At 37.8% G+C, this 12571-nt stretch overlaps 1 protein-coding gene across 1 annotated transcript; it reads right to left on the bottom strand.

Annotated features, from left to right (window-relative positions):
* Nucleotides 1-1877: 1877 nt before the first annotated feature.
* Nucleotides 1878-12319, bottom strand: LOC104272424 (ubiquitin carboxyl-terminal hydrolase 47-like; the record flags this gene model as incomplete). The annotated part of the gene is made up of 9 exons (XM_009867412.1): nt 1878-3308; nt 3798-3928; nt 4016-4063; nt 5671-5801; nt 6700-6818; nt 8121-8236; nt 9324-9404; nt 9589-9764; nt 11542-12319. Coding segments are annotated over 9 exons (1755 nt in total), but the record flags the coding sequence as incomplete, so codon positions are not given.
* Between the last annotated feature and the right edge of the window lie 252 nt (nt 12320-12571).

Here is a 12571-nt window from a genome sequence, read left to right as displayed (position 1 = left end):
TAAGTTATTATTGACTGTAGAAGTGACTTTTGAGTACATACATGTTTAAAATTGTTTATACTTCTAGGGTAAGAACCATCTACTTTGGACTGGTTTACTCATTTTAATATTTTTTTCTTTAGAAAAATATAAACAGTGAAGCTGCAAAATACAGATCATGTGTCATGTCCTCCCCCACCACATACATACTGTGGAAGGATTAAAAAAAAAAAAAAGATAAAGGATGCTCCCCCTCTTAGAAGAGCTTCTCCTCAGCTGTGTGCAGTGGAAGCCATCTGTCCTGCAGCAGCCTTCAGCGTAACTTAAGAACTGGTATTCCATACCTAGAGTATCCCTGGAGTTCTACACTTCATACACAATGGCTTAGCCTCCTACACTACACAATAGGCATATGTTAAAACCACCACCAAAACAATATAAAACAAAAAACCACAAAAAGCCAACCCTACATTTTCTGTGTAAGTAACAAATAGTGTGAACATACTTACATCCATCTAACACATTGGTTTCTGTAGGTGAACCTTCAACTTGACTGTTCAGGGCTTTCAAGGGCAAATACACTTTCAAAATTGCAGAAAAAATAGCTAACTGGACTGAATACAAAGAATATAGATTCTCTGTTATTCGGTAAATACGTGAAGTATCAATACGTAGGAGAATAACGCAGCTGCCATTACAAGGCTAGAGTTAAATACAGTGCCATGGATGTGCCAGCACTCTGCACTCCACAAACATACCTTCTTGGGTAATGATTAAAGGATCTGTTGACTGTACTCTACCATCACCCAGCCTTTTTGAGAGAGAGAGGCAGCAAACATAAATTCACTACTTCAGTTTGGCAGTAAGACAACCCAACTAGCTTCTTGCATTTAGAAACGTGTGCTTCTGCCACTTGGTCTTACTACATTCAGAGAAAACTGAGAAATGGTTTGTACTTTTAATATGCTATACAGGCATAAATCTGTGCATGATACAAAATGTAATTATCATTGCCATCTCAAGAGGTCATTAACTGAAGAAATCAATAGCAAGCTAAGAGTAAAATCTGATCCATCAAATGTCCCGGCTCCCAGCTGTCTCAACAAACAGTTTGCTACAAAGGCTCTTGCACTATTAACGTTTTTTAGGGGTATAGATTTCACCATCTGTTATTGCATATGGTAAAAGATGATATGAGGCTCCAACCAAGTAACTTTTCATGGAGCTACTTCCCAAACAATCCCTACAGCTTATGTTTAATTTGGAACACCAGACCACAAGTAACTTAACAAAAGCAGATGCAAGCTCCCAGCCTGCAAGTCTTTTACCACTTCTGGTCTATGAAAGCTTTTCGACAAATTCTTTGGGTACCAGAATTAATGTTCATAACCATTATCAATATGCACAGGAAGGATATCTTATCACAATGGTCTCACTTTTAATTTAAGGATTCATTTCTACCACCAATTTTCACACCAACACATGCACATATACACACGCTCTGAGAGTTCACTGAATTTATCTTCCACTTCCTAATAAAATTCCTGTGCTTTAGAGACAGCCCATCTATACAAAGAGAGAAATTTAAGTATCACTGCCATTTTCCTATTAAAAAGAGTACTTAGTAAGAGCAATAATTGTCCACAAATACTTAAGAATATGCATTGGAGCATAACCTAGCTGCCAATCATATCTGGATCTTGCAAGTCTCCCTGGTGAGGAATTCGATCCTGGAAAATGAAACCTCCAGCTGAAACACTTCCTGCAATCCTGTGCACACACAGGGGCGAGGGGGATGTGTGCAGAAACACACACGGATACACACAGCCTTACACTTCTGACAGAGTCCTGGCAAAGTCTGTTCTTCCATGAAGTAATTCCATATAAAACCCACAGCATTTAATGATTAAAATAACACAACAGAATGAACAAATGTTTTATTGGCATGTTCATTGTTGTAAACAGCATCTGGCATGAAAAAGTTTACCAAAATCTTTTGATTGTTATAAATTAGGTGGTTTTCCAAAAACTATGGAGAATTGTTCTCTATTGATCTTTATGGACTAAAGCAAAAAATGGCTGTTCCTAGGCTTTGCAATGAAATCATGTTGACTGCATCAGTCTTTGCACCACAACCTGAACTACCAAGTTTGTACGTCGAGGTGTTAGAGGTTGCCCCAACATTTGACTACATGTAGCTACAGAATCAACTCTGGAAAAAAGAAAATGACTTTCCAAGTAGGTGGAGAAGATGCAACCTTCTAATAGTTTCAAAAACAAAATGTACAAAAAGTAGCTGAACAAAACAAAAACTTCATTAACAAGGGGAAATACAACCCTAAAGTACCCAGCATCAAACATAAAATGAATACAAATTTAAATAGGCAACTATACTTCCAAATGTACACAATGAATGCTGATATGTGAAAAGAAATACCATGGTAAATAGCTGAGCTGCAGTTCTGTTAAATGGATAGGGCAAATTTTATTTACACATTGAACGCAATGTAACAGAGCCGCTCATCGGCTTCCGTAACCTATTAAAAACCAGTTTACCTTACAACAGCACTTCTGCAAAATGAACCAACACCTGCTGGCAGCTTTCTGCAGACACCTCTCAGACTACCTGTTTTATGGAAGAATATTCTAAAACTTGCAGCACTCCCAATTCATCTTTGACTCTTCTCTGCTGCTTTTCTAGAACCAATGTGTTAACATTTACTTCAGACTCTCTGATGAGGTAATGCGTGTATCAGTGAAACAAACAGAGAAAAGGATTCTTTCATGGCCTTTGCACAGCTTTTATTATTAAGCTATGAGTATCCTGTTTGAGGCTAGTTTCACTAGCTACTATGTGCACACTGTCCTCAAAATTTTCCACTCATTTCCCTCCCCGCCCACTTTTTAGTTCTAATCTTTTATTTGCACATCCCTTTTAACTTTACAGTACATTTGACTATAGTGCACAACATGATTCCAAGTCAAACAGTGACCCAGCGGGGCACTGCGCTTCTGATTGGTAACACAGCCCAATCAGTGCTGGTGTCAGCGCGTTACACCTAAAGAGTGTCCTGCCGTAATGGCACTACACAGTAGTAGTGAACCTTTTTATTTTAAACAAAAAAATTCCCCAGGGAAAATGCTATAGCAAGTATCAGTCTTGAGTCAAATCTTTATTTGGTGCTCCATCCAGATAAATTTTTAGTGCTTTTTCTTTACGAGGAGAGTAGGTTACTCGGTGTCCAGTTTTCTGGAGTCTGCTGCTTTCCTTTTTCATCAGTTCGTTTCTCTGCTCATCTGTTAATTCCATTAATTCTTCAGTTTTATCCCTAGAATGAAAATAGATATTAAAATTCAGAAGAATACAATGACCATTATTAGATTTCTGTAATGTTTTCTACTTGAGCAACTTAGACTCCTTTTTCCAAAGAAGCCATACTACTTTCTCCAAGAAATAAACTGAGAAAAGACTTGCTCTACAACCTAGGGCAAGACTCTCACAGATGGCACAAGGGATAAGGTTTTCTTTTAAGAATTTCAGATACATGTTTAAGCATAAAAGCTAGCTTTGCATTCAGCATTATTTTCAATGGTTTGGGAGCAAGGACTGAGTAAAAGGGTGCAGTGCTTGTTTTCTTAAACAATGAACATAATATTTTGTTTTTTAGGAAGCTAAGGAGCACAAGTATTTCAGCTTAATGTTTTAAATCCTCTTTCCTTCAGGACAACAGACAATGCTTCAGTCGATTACATCACCCTCAAATCTTACCTGCAGATTTCTGTTTGCATGGTGTATTGTTCCGTAACAAAATACATACCTATAAAATATTACTGCACCATCATCACAAATGTACAGAGGCCAGACATTCAGTGTAGACACTTTTGGATTCCAGTCCAAGTCCTGGTGAATCTCCAGTATGGAGATGTCACACGGAAATGTTCCTCTACCCTGAAAAGCAGCAGTTATTTAGTGAATAAAGCTGATAATCACACACACATTCTGATAAAAGCTGAAAATAGATAAAATCTTACTTACTTTTGCAAATTCTATGTTTTCTAAGGATATCCCACTTATTTCGCTTAACTGTAAAGTGAAGAAAAATGGTGGATTTAATATTATTCCACAATAACATAATGCAGTGTCTACATAGTCAACAGACCTGGCAAATCTAGAAGTCAATATTCAAAATTCCTCCAATGATCCAAAGTACTAGCACAAAATCTGTGACTAAGTACATTTCTGAAGTAACTAGTGCATCACAAGTGACACTTGCTGTGATAAGATTTCATCACACTTCTCTTAACAGTGAAGTGGTGACAGAAATAAGTTAACAGAAACAAATAATTAATAACATTCAAATTCCGAGATACAAAGAGACCAACTGCCTCATGTTAAACCTTCAGGTCCATCAGTAAGTGCTCAGTAGTTTTCCTGTATGAAATGAAAGCTATTATCCAGTCACCCAGGGAGTAGGCAAAGCCATAAAATAAAATACGCACAACTAAAACCCATCTCTACGGACCTGCATTTCCTACCGCGACAGCCCCACAACTCCCCAGCAAGCACCACTGGCTGCTCTTCCCCTTGCCACAGCTGTGCACATCCACCACACAGGGAGCACATCGTCCATCCCCTGCCCCCGCTGCGCAGACCCAGCACCCACCACAGCGTCACCGGGCTGCAAGGACAGTAGCAGTCTCAGGGTGCGCAGAGGTCACCACTGCCTCGCCCTTAACTTGAGCGTAGGCTTGTCCTAAAATTGCTCCCTGCACATCAGTTCTTAAGAAAACAGACAACTTTATGCAGATAGAAGTGAAGAGGAAATATAGAAGACTGCAAACAAGAACATGTAGTCATAGCTTCATTTCTACCTGAAAAATACAAGAAACCAATCCATAACCTAATCTGTGTGCATACACTATTCAAGGCTGTTGCATTCACTGGCAGCTGAACAATGTTCCTTACTCCAGCCCATGAACTAACCCCTAACTTAGAAATGCTGAGGTTTTTAGCAAGCTAAGACTTTGGTTCCACTGATCCTAGGATTTATGCTGGCCTCAACATCCAAGGTGGCTGCCTTCTATATCTATTGCCACAAATAACCATTTCTCTAAGAGTGCAACCCTTTGTTGTATGAGATTAATAAAACAGACTCAGTACAAGAACATTTCTACTCTAGGATGGCACGTCTGCTTACCTGTCAGAGGGTTCTGGCATTAAGGAAAAGCCACATACCAGCGCCATGCTTCTTTCCAACCAAAATATCGTTCAATCTACTTGGAACAGTTACACTGTCCCTGAGCAACAGCTCCCAAATTCAAGTAAGAAGCTGAAAGGTTTGTGTTTTGGAACACCTATATACCGGCTTGAAAAAACAGTGACAACGGTTTGGCTTTTCTCTCACATCCGTTTTTCAAGGAAAAGGGACAGGCAATAATATGCTGCTAAAGCTTTTTTTTTTTATGCGTGCATTCACCTGAATATTTCAATGCCAGATCATTACAGGAATCTAAGAAGTAAAGCTGATAATCCATAATAAAACTTTGGTAATAAGGATGGGACTGGTTCTCAGTTCCTAGTAAAAAAAAGCCAATCACCACGCAACAAGACTATGACATCTACATGCTTCCCAACAGAGGACATAAATAAGGATCTTGGACACCAAAAGAAACTTGTATCACAAATTTCACCTTTTCTTTTAATTCTTCGACACTGCTGCTTTCTAGTACTACTTCCTGGAAAGAGTCTAGTTTCATCTCTGATGGCCTCCATCGTCTTGATAAAACAGCAAGTTGTGACATGGATTTCATCTTTTCTGCTCCTAGGAGAGAAAGAGAAATTTCTTATGTTAACATCACAAAACTTCCCATTTAAGATTAGGGGAGTTCCATAGCATAAGCCTACTCAAAGATGGAAGACTATACTACATACATATATAGGAACAGGACTAGGATTTAGTTGAGCTTTTCTCTGAAGGAATCCTTTCACAGAATTTTTCACAGGCAGTATCTCTTAGAAGTCCTGCCATTTATTCCTCTTTCGGGTGCATTTTTCCATCATACCCAGCTTGGTCACGCATACAGGACTGAACCACGGAACCAGAGGCTGATCTCCAGATTCTGCATTTGCATGAGATCTTCCAAAGCAAGCCAATACCTATTCACGTGCTTCAGTTCCTTTACCAAAATAACCCTTCCATGTTTCATTTCCAAGTTGTTTTGAAAAATAAGGTCTGTCCAAAAACTCAGAACATATGTTTTTTCACTCTTGCCCGAGAACTACTAACCCAACAGAGGTGTGCTTATTATGTATATATATACATACACACGTTTCAGATAACTACAAACATTACCAATACTAGTCCAAAATTTCAATACAGATAAAACCACAACATATAGGCATTCCTACAATTTTTATCAACAATGAAAACACACACAAACCTACAACCGTCTACAGTAACTACAGTATGTTCAAAAGTTTCCATAAACCTACAAAATAGTCATGTTATTAGACCTTTAGCATATCGCAACCACAGAAAATCCGCACCTGCAATCCCCTCATTACTTTTAATTCTTTCTGCTTCTACTTTTTTCTAATAGAATACTATTAGAATGTCAGTAGTAGTCTTTAAAAAAAGGGAAAGAACATTTTCCAATGTTCTCTACAGAGAAAAAAACCCTCTAACATTATCTTTACTTTCTCTTGGTGCTGTATCATACCATCAAGTATTTCTAAGAAGACCTCCCAATTGCTTGAAATATTGATATCTTCTTCATAGACATGATAATCCAGAAACACAGTGCCTGGGTTCTTCCAGGTTTTCTTTCGTAAGCGAAACCTGTAAATAGATCACAAAGAAAACACTGAGGTTTTTTTCTGCTCATAAACACCACTGCCACAAATCAAAACAGTATTTTCTGACAGAACTGAAACACGACTCGTTTGTGCAAGGTTTGGTTGGGATTACCAGCAACATGTTTTACACTCTGAAGCATAGTCCTGACAGCAAGGTATCGCTACTGGCTCTGGGTGCTGAATCATTCATAAACAACAGGAGAACAAGCCTGTGTAGTGCTTGTGCAGTGCAAGAAATGTGTACCCATTTAGGATAAGAGAATACTCCCAAATAGTTCTGACAATTACTCCTTTTTCTTTTTTTTTTTTTTAAGGGGAAAGAGGGAAGAAAGGGAGAGGCGAAGGATTAGAAGAGGACTGCTGTTTGATTTATACTCTAGTTCTACTTCCTCAATCCAGTCACAATATAAAAACATGAACTTGGGTTCAGATATGGAGGTAAAGAAAGGTATAAACAACTGAAGTGAAATTGAACACAAGTACAAAAGTTCAATTATAATGATTTCTCCACACACAAAAGTAGGAATACATTTTATCATGTGCCCCCTAATTTTAGGAGACTAGAGAAGATAACCCAAACACAACAGACAAAAATTCTTTGGCACAGTCATGGTGAGGAAAAGAGAAAAACCTAGCGCAGATCAAAGTTTCTATTTCCTTTCTCAATACGAATGGACCAACGCCTGTCTTCCAATGTTTTGTTTGCCTGATTTGAGGCAAATGCTAAGATCCCACCAGCTTGCTTACCACATCCTACAGGTTTCCTTAATTCCAGTGAATACATCACTTGTAATAGACAGTAGAGATTTTCTGGAATCAAGGCCCCAAAGTGAGTTCAGCCTTGATGAGGTAACTCATGATGAGTAAAGGGAAGACAGTACTGGATCACTGTGGTACATGTACCCTACGATAATGCAGAAACCAGTTTGTTGCAGGGATCTACACTGGGCCCGCACGTAGAAAGAAGGTGGCTTTATATGAACCAATTAATGCTTTCCTTTCTGAAGAAAATCATCCTTAGAGAGAATAAAATTTCTCAGATTTAACCTTGTCGGCACGTTGCACAGAAGTAACTCTATATAAGTATTATTCCCCACGTCACTTAACATGAAAGTCAAGAATTGCTGAATAAACATTTGCATTCACAGTCTGATTCAAAGACCACAGTAACTTTTATTTGCTCCTTTCTTAACTTCCTCTCTCCACAAGAGAAAAAACACACCATCAAAACACATATTAAAGTAATATTTAACTGGGTAAATTCAATGGACTGCAGCCTCTTTACCTGTCAATTGTCAGGTCTAAGCCACATTGTTCTCGAAGCTGAGGAAGTAGCTCCTCTTTTGACTGTCGGACAGTCATGCCTTTAGCAAAAACTGCATCTAGAAGAAACTTGCATGGCTGTGAACATAAATAAAGTGTGATTAAAGACAAACTTTCTGAACAGAGGGAAGTAGACTTGCTTCCTGTTCATGTTTTGTGACCGGTTCCATCCACCTAGCAAAATGAAAAGCATTCTAACAGTCAAGGTAGGCAACGACTTGATTAATATGAACTGATTCGTGTAGTAGCAGCCCTTTGACAGGTCATTCAAACACTCAGAACACATGTCACTGCAGAAGCTGTATTGTCTGTGGTACTAAGTGTGACCATTATGTTAACATTCTAAATAATTTGAAAGGACCTCTTAAATTAAATAAACCATACGATAACAAAAATACCACTTTCTTGGCTTTCACAGGTCAGACAGAGCGGAACCCCATGACTGGGATCTTATGCCCTGCTCTATCAGCTCAGCTTCAGTCTTTTAGGCTTATCCGTTATTAATACGTATTCTGCAGTACAGTCCAAAAAAGAAAATCAGAAATTAAGGTGCATACAAAGTCGACTTTTGAAGACTGTAATCTACAGTGAAATCCCTTTTATACTTCTTATGTCCTAAAGATGTAACAAGCAAGTGATCTGCTTTAATTCCAAGACCAGCATTTTTGTTTCAGGCTTGTGTCATGCCAAGAAGCCTGTTACCCAGCAATTGTTCGAGAAGCACTGTCTGTAGTGCATGAATGCGACAACTTATACCAGTACAATATTAATAAAAACTGAAACCATAGCCAAAAACTATTTATTCAGAAAGAACTCTACACGAATTTCTTACATTTAAGCAAAATGGCAGGGAGGTTGGATCTCTAAAGCCTCTTCCAACCTAGGCCATTCTATGATTCTATAAAAACAAATAATTATTTTCATTTGTCCTCCACTTAAACTGCAGAAAATAGACACACTGAAGAGAGATACTGTAGATTACATTCCAACTGTATACTTGGAACTGCATAAACAGTTCCCTTTCTAGATGTAGGAAAACTCACAGGAAAAAGCAAAGAAAAAATAGTAGGACTTTCCCCCCACTGCCAAGATTTCAGAGACAAACCCTTACCAAAGTACATACTACTATTTTTATGAATCAACCTTAAAATATTCCATGCCTCACCTCTGGATCATTTACCAAAAGCTGATAAACTTTGACTCTGTATTCACCCTTCTTAAGGGCTCTTCCAAGTCTAATAGTTATCTAGAAGACAAAAGGAGTATCTGTTAGAACAGATTTCAAAATTGGAATTATATTTTCTAATGCACAACATGACCAATTGTAATGATTCCATCTAGCAAGTTAACAAGAACTTGTAAATTATGTTCTGAAGTTTGTCTATATTGTACCAATATAATTTAATGATTCAAAATAACTACTTAATAACCTTATTGTCATCAGAAAATGATGAAAGTGTCTCATTCAGCCGAACACTCTCAAACTCTTGATTGCTGGCATAGACTCTAAAGACTTTGAAGTGAGAAGAGGGAACTCCAACAAAAGGCTCCAAATGTTGCTTGAAGGCAGACAGTGTAATTCTTTTATCGACATGCACCATCAGCACTAAGCAAAAATAAAGATAAGAATAGCATGAAACACCATGCTCCCAAAAAATAAAGCACTCTGGTACATTATTTCCATATATATTCACAGTGATCACTTGCAGCAAAACACTACTGAAAAGTCAGAATTACAGTTAAAGGCCACATTTACATTTAATCTGAGGGTGTTACTGTAATCGTTAAGAGCTTTGCTGTAATTTAACTGTTTATGGGCAGACACTCCTGAAAGACGCAGCAGTTCCAAACTGCCCTCCCTGTTTTGCATTCAGTGACATAGTGGAGCAAAGCAGTATCTCCTCCACCCAGGAAGACAGCAAAGAGAGAAAATCGGAGGGACCATTTGCAGATAAACCCCTTCCATTTCTCCCCTGCCTCGAGGGAAAGACAGAAACGCTTCGGAGTTGGAGCTGCCCAGGCACACACCACCCAAACGTGGGGCTTTTTTGTCCTGGATTAAAACGTTTGGTTAACTCTGTGTTCCGGAAGGCCGCAGGATATCACAAAGCAAGTTCAACTCTAGATTAGGGGACTTGTTCATGAAATAATTCTGTAATTAAGGAAAAGCTACTGTAGTGATATGAAATTCTGGGAAGTAAATAGTTTCTTTAGAAATTGTGTTTCTTAATACATGCAATCTAAACCACACTATGAACTACAGTATGATTATATTGTGCCATGACTCAAATGAGTAAGAAAATTGCTATTTAGAACATTTAACAGAACAAATAAATTATCTGAATTATAAATCTGTTCATGTTGACATACTAAAAATACATAAAAGATTTTCCCTGAGGATAACAATTTATACAGTATACTATGAAAGCATCAAAATTACTGTAAACAAGCAATTCCTGCATCCAATTAGACCTACCAAAAAAACCCAAACCAAACAAACCCAAGAGAAAAATTAAAACAGTTCAAGATTAGCCCCAAAGAAAGATCCTTCCAGGCTAAAGGACTAATTTTAGTTTAGTAGCTGCAATTAAAATTCCCTGTGGTTTTACAAATAAAAATGCTTGTTCATAGCTACCAAAAAAAATCCACAGAGTTCTCTTATTATTTCATCAGAATTTCAAGGAAAACTTCTGCCTTTCAAAATATTTATCTTATATCCTGCTCTTCTTTAATTATTCTTCTGTTAGTTATAAAACATATGCAGGTATTGGGTGTTTAAATAATTTATCTTTATTGTAATTAATATACTACGTAGGGTCTTAAACTGAACTTGTTTGGACATTTTTATGTCAGCCACACACTTCATTGTACCTATTATATCTCAGTCAATGAAAGCAACAGTCTACTGAAATTATCAAAATCAAGTATATTTGAATTTTCTTTAAAGACAAATGACTCTGAGTTTTCAGGTTTGTTAATCTAAACATTAGCACAATCATTGCTCTGTGAGTCACAGTAAGTAAGTGCATTCTGGAACAGGTGAATCATCGTTGGCAGATGCAACTATTTTCCTCTCACTGGATGACAACCCAGCTCGCTCTCCAGAAAACCTTTTAAATACAAGGAAATAGATGTATCATAGTGGCAGCTTTTCATTTTCTTACAAACAAAAAACCACACAGTTCAAATATGTAATTGCTTATTAAAAGATCAAAATTAAACTGGCATTTTTGCTGAATGTGACATCACATTCTATTTTTGCACTTTCAGTAGCTTTAATTTGACATATAATCAAGTTTTTCAATACTGCCATTAGACAGCGTATGACTTAAATAGTAACAAAAGTTGGATTATTTTAAGGCATTTAAAAAAAGAATACATACATTTTTGCCCTTCTCCCAAACCTTCATCTGCAGTGTAGGGCTCTGACTTAAAGTACATATATTGTGCTTCTCCTCTGCTCTTGCCACTTTCATCATATTCACTATCTGTTCCAGAATCTTCTTCTGCTGTGTCCCAGGTTTCTTTCTTCCCCTGATTTGCTTTTGATCGCCTACTACTTGTGATACTATGAGAATCAAGTCCATTAGCCAAGGGAAGCGGGGCATTGTCCACGTTGCATAAAGTATCGCTGCTGTGACTGGAGCTGAGGATATCGCTGTCCACTGAACTTGTGCTCCTGTCGTTATTTACATCTGAATCCGACCGCTCCTCGGACTGGAGATTTTCTGGATCGGAAATCTGAATTTGGTTTTCAAGTTCTCTGTTTTCTGCTGATGCTGAAGAATCTACTTCATTTAAAGGTGATTCAATGTTTTCAAAATCACTGGCTTCTGTGCTTTTGCTGCTGTCTCCATTATCGCCCTCCTGCTGCTGCTGCAGAGACAAGCTTTTAAGCTTTTCAGTGCTTTCTTCCAGAATTGCCTCTACAGATTTCATATTACCTACAGGTCCTTTTACTCTTTCACAGGTTTCATCCAAGTTGCCTAAATCTCCACTAGACTTCCCCAAAACTGCTCGTCTAAACTGAGATCCAGGTGATTGCTCTGGTAATGAAACATATAGTCTGATTGTATTTGCGTGACGATCCAAAAGCTTCCATAAATGAGAATCTGTATATGCCATGTGACGATCTAGAGACTCTGAGCTTTCAATAAATACCTGAACATAAAATAAATGTTTTATCACGCAGTGTTAATTTAAATAAAAGTAAAAGCAACAATAGCAGATAGGACTGACAACACATGATAAATTATGCCACTAAGAAACATCACCTTTTATAAAAACCTTAAAATCCATGTTTAGAAAAAGGTAGACCAAGTCTGTAGTTTAATAACGATTCCCCCCCTCTTTCCTTAGAAGGGATGCACAAAATGTGCTAAAAGCTGTGCTATTACTACTGCAGTAAAAAGT

Source organism: Apaloderma vittatum, unplaced genomic scaffold (assembly GCF_000703405.1).
Source record: "Apaloderma vittatum isolate BGI_N311 unplaced genomic scaffold, ASM70340v1 scaffold6744, whole genome shotgun sequence".
Lineage (NCBI taxonomy): Eukaryota > Metazoa > Chordata > Aves > Trogoniformes > Trogonidae > Apaloderma > Apaloderma vittatum.
This window is presented reverse-complemented; position numbering and strand designations above follow the sequence as displayed.